We start from the raw sequence: 4,863 nt of genomic DNA, 5'->3' as shown, positions 1-4,863 counted from the left end.
AAAACCTTTAAAATTGAGAAGTGTAAAGAAGAATTTCATACCGAGGGGTCAGAAACTGGTTTAACAAAAAATTTAGGCCAACTGATAAACGACTTAAATGCTTGTTCCACAGTGAAAATCTCTTCCGTGGACAGAGGAACCGAGGCATCTGGTATGATCATTTCATCCACTGAGACTTTCACCTCATCCTCTAATAGTTGTATACCATGACATACAGNCGCTGACCTAAACTCTGTTCCACGAGCTACCAGCACCATCTCAGTATCCTCTAAAATGTATAGTAGACATGGACTACCATCGTCCATGTCATCCTCTGGGATGGCTACTGCGGAACAACTTCCTTTCCCGCTTCTCCCTGTCAGAGCAAATGTTAGATTATACAAAAGATAGAAATAATTGCACATAAATGTTTATTAAGTTTACCTGTGGGAGGGGGAGGGATAACATGTTCCTGTATAGGAGATGGCACCGGGCGCATGCTCTGAAACTGTTGCTGGAACATGACGTTGAATTCAGCCCTCACCTCGGCCCTAATCTCCTCCCTAAGGTCTTCTCGGACCTTTGTTGTGATCTCTTCTGTCATCCTTTGTGTATCGCTGTATGAATATAAAGGCTGACGAGAAGAGCTCCCAAAATAATATTTAATTCCTACTCCAGAACCTACAGCACGTACACGTCCAGGGTGCTCAGGTCGTCCAATCGCAGCAGCAAGAATATCCTGGCGACCNTCTGGAGTGAATTGGCCTTGGGAGCTCTGCTCAACCAAGGCGTTCTGTAACATTACAAAACACCATTATTCTTTAAATAGTTTAATGTAGTATGTATAATGACAATACTTATTATTTTAGGAACAGTGATAACTTACAATTCTTTCAGAAATTTCTCGTGCAGTGTCGGAAGAATAGGTGCCCGATGGTCGCATACGAGCCAACTTCCATTTCTCATGTCTAGACGGTGGAGAAGGAGGTTGAGGAGGGCTACCACCCTGAGATGGTGGTATAGCATCTGCCTTTTGCTTGAGGATTTTCTCCTCAAGCTTCCTATACCCACTACGAGATAATAGGTGGGGGTTTTTGTTGTGAGCACTTATTCCTTGTGATTTGCTTCTAATTGCCTGTCACATACACATTAATTAATTAGTTCATATGATATATATTTGTTAATGAGGAATTGAATAATATCAACTATACTAACCTGCCATTCCTCTGACATCCGACTCTCTTTAAAAAGCCGCCAAGTATCCTCATCAATGGACTTATATACACTACATGGAGTCTTATGTTTAAGGTGTCCATAGATGTATCTTGATGTCAACTTGCTTTTAAAGTTTCTGAAATTTTCAGCAATAGTTGACAAACACTTATTTCTAAGTGTTGTGACATTTGGAATGTCAAATGTCAGCTGAAATAAACATAATAAAGTTGTATCAGTACAAAATTATCAATATAAACAAATTTTAATTCAAATGATATTAACTAACTTACCAATATATCGTTCCATATAATGTTCCGATCAACCTTGGACACATGATCAAAAGATGGAATGAGAATGTTAATCTTATCACGTGCCACCACTCCAAGGTATGATCGGAAGTCATCTGCATAACGGCCAGTTGCCACACCTGTGATGACATTCACATTCACCGGAGTTCTTTCATCACTATATTTCCTCATCAATAGTTGTTTCATCCTAGTGGGTCCTCTAGTGGATCTGGTAGGGGGAGCCTCATCTCCTGATGAATGTGAATGATCAACCATATATCTGTCAAAATAAATAACAACATNAAATATTAATAAAAGACTTATGTAATATCATATAATTTAACAAAACATGTAATAGTAATCATAGAAATGTATAAAAGCAAAACTAATGTGATATTAATAAAATACTTATACAGAAATTGAAAATTCATACATAAAGATATGGATTCATCATATGTATATTCCCTCATCATGATCTGACCGAATTGCATGTCAACTAGAGAATTGTCATCCAAATTTGTTGTAGTTTGAAATGGATGGTTGTCAGCAATATGAATATTAATCAAATTGTCTTCGTTAACTTCAATCTGTTTTTTGCCTTCAAGAGCGACATACCAATGGTCATATGCAAGATCTTTGACATAAAAAACTTGCGATGCTTGATGTACCATGATAAACGGTTCGTCTCGGTAACCCACCTTTCGAAAATCAACCAGTGTCATACCCGATTCATCTATTTTCACACCACTCTTATCGTCAAACCACTTACATTTGAACAATGGAACAAAAAACTTAGTGTAATCAACCTCCCATATCTCTTCTATTATACCATAATATCTCATTGATCCAAGTACAAGAGATTGATCTTTTGATGTGGAAAATTGAAGTGACTCAGCTTCTAAACTGACTCCATATTTTGTACTATGCTTTTATCATCCAAAGTCTTCGTATAGAATGTGCAATTATTGACTTCATAACCTGTACAACACACGACATCAAACTTCAAACCATTTGCAAGCCACAATAAAGTTTCAGAAGAATGTGGCTCTTTGTCAATTTCAGANTTGAACCAAGACATAAATGTTTTGTTATGCTCCATCAATTGCCATTTCTCTAATTGTCTTGGATTTTTATTCTTAACAATGGCTTTGTGTGCTTCCAAAAAAGGGATCACCTCATCTGTGTTGTTCAATATATAAAGATGCGCTTGCAACAATTCTTCGCGATCTTTTGTCACCACATTCACACCTCGGATGCTTTTACTTGTAGAAAATTTATTCAACCATGATGTGCGAGGAACTCCTATTGGATTCAATCATACAATCAATTCAGTCATACAATCATACAATCAATAATCATCAAATTACCAATTCAAACATTCAATCACACATAAATAACTTAAGTTTTAATATTTCAAAAAATAAATAACTTAACAATAAAGTTTTAAATTTATTTTTAAAAAAAATAATATTAAATATGTTGTTTTCTGGTACCAAATTATTATGATAGGTACAGCTCAGTTTTTTCTTTTTGTCTTTTGTGACAAACTTTCTCACTAATACTAATAAAATTTAACTGTTAATTAATAAGTATTCTATTTGTTTCTCACATAACTTTTACAATATCTAAACTTCTAATTACGATAGGAATAGCTACATTCAACAAGTGACAAATCCAACTTCAACTATATCCTTCTATTCATTGAACTCAAACCAATGCAAATCAATTCCAAGAACATTTGATCACAAGCAAGCAATCAAGCATATATTGAAATCAAACCAGTTTAGTCCAATACATGGTTTTGGCGTGGCGGAGAAGAAGGGGCGTGGCGGAGATACTGGAGTCCGACGACGAAACAGGGGTCCGGTGGAGAAGCAGGGGAGCGGCGCTGCAGAATGGCGAACGGTGGAATGGCTGGCGTTGACAGGCTGACGAAAAAAAGCTTGCAGCAGAACGGAGGAGAGTCGCGGCGGAGATGATGCTCAATATCGTTTTCTCTGAAAGTGATCGCGATGAAGACGAAAACTGTTCAAATTTTTTTTTAACCTATTAAAGACAATCTGCCGCGGTTCAACACTTAACTGTGGCATAAATGGGGAATATGCCGCGGTTCTACACTTAACCGCGGCGTATTCATTTTAAAAAAAAATCCATAATGGCATTTTTGAATTTTTTGTTAACTTATATGCCGCGATTCAACGCCCAACCGCGGCATATGCTCTGAAATTTTTACATTTTACTCAGATAAGGGAATATGCTGCGATTCTCTGACCAACCGCGGCCTATTCCCCGACGTTCAGAATTCCTCAACTGCCTCCCAACTGCCTTTTGGGGAATGTCAGAGGTAGCAGGGGGAATATGCCGCGGTTGGTCAGAGAACCGCGACATATTCCCCCTGCTACCTCTGACATTCCCCATCAGTCAGCCATCAGTCAGCCCCTGCAATAAATTGACAGGGGAATATGCCGTGGTTCTCTGACCAACCGCGGCATATTCCCCTGCCAATTTATTGTAGAGGCTGACTGATGGGGCATGTCAAGAGGTTACAGGGGAATATGCCGCGGTTGGTCAGAGAACCGCGACATATAAGTTCAATTTATTTTCAAAACTGCCACCGCGCAGCATTATGCTGCAGTTTCTGGTGAACCGTGACATAATGTGCGCTGTATAATCCTTTTTTTTACTAGTGTAAGTTACAAAGAGAGTATATAAATACCCTGTAGAAGAAAAAAAATTAGAAAAACATAATTTAACAAAATCAATTACAAATACGTATTTCAACCAAAACCAATTTCTAGAATATCTATACTAATAATATGCTAATATTCTGGTTGGACGGTGAATATTACAAAGATTTAACTTAGATATAAAATTATCAAAAATTTGTATGATGAAAAGGCCTAGTCAACACATCTACAATTTGACTACTAGAAGACGAAATAGAAAGAAGGTGAATGAGGCCTTGTTGAATTTTCTAACAAACCACATGACAATCGATCTTAATGTGTTTAATGCTCTGATGGAGATTGCTTTGAGGAGACTTCTTCAATAAATGATGATCTCCAAAATGGATTGATGAAACTTCTTCAAAGTGATGGACTCCATGGAAGAGATGAATGAAGTAAAAGATTCTAGATGAAGAGATGTTGATGTTTGATGGGTTGCGGTCTTGGTATAGGTTTGTTTATAGGGGGGAGCAATGTAAATCCTATACCCAATCCCTTATGTGGTTTTGTTTTTGATGATGATAACACATATATATTTCCATGACAACAAATTTCTCTCTTTATGTTTCAAACATATATTACATAAATTGATTGATTATATTGCTTGCATACTTACTATGATCATACATATGTTTACATTTGTAGCATGCATACTC

General features: G+C 37.1%; 1 protein-coding gene across 1 annotated transcript; it reads right to left on the bottom strand.

Annotated features, from left to right (window-relative positions):
- Nucleotides 1-873: 873 nt before the first annotated feature.
- LOC111242277 lies at nucleotides 874-1,757 on the bottom strand. The gene is made up of 2 exons (XM_022784793.1): nucleotides 1,485-1,757; nucleotides 874-1,401 (listed from the first exon to the last, which is right to left on the bottom strand). The coding sequence occupies exons 1-2, from the start codon at nucleotides 1,755-1,757 to the stop codon at nucleotides 1,129-1,131; spliced, it is 546 nt and encodes a 181-aa protein (XP_022640514.1). The 3' UTR covers nucleotides 874-1,128.
- Between the last annotated feature and the right edge of the window lie 3,106 nt (nucleotides 1,758-4,863).

The sequence above is a fragment of the Vigna radiata genome, chromosome 8 (genome assembly GCF_000741045.1).
Source record: "Vigna radiata var. radiata cultivar VC1973A chromosome 8, Vradiata_ver6, whole genome shotgun sequence".
Taxonomy (NCBI): Eukaryota; Viridiplantae; Streptophyta; class Magnoliopsida; order Fabales; family Fabaceae; genus Vigna; species Vigna radiata.
The sequence above is the reverse complement of the archived record's forward strand: the minus strand, read 5'-3'. Positions and strand labels throughout refer to the sequence as shown.

Excerpts from the sequence above, each read along its gene's own strand:
- LOC111242277 (XM_022784793.1), bottom strand. The coding sequence starts at position 1,757 with ATGGTTGATCATTCACATTCATCAGGAGATGAGGCTCCCCCTACCAGA. Across the intron at positions 1,402-1,484 it reads TTATATGGAACGATATATTG|CTGACATTTGACATTCCAAA; the intron begins GTAAGTTAGTTA and ends TGTTTATTTCAG.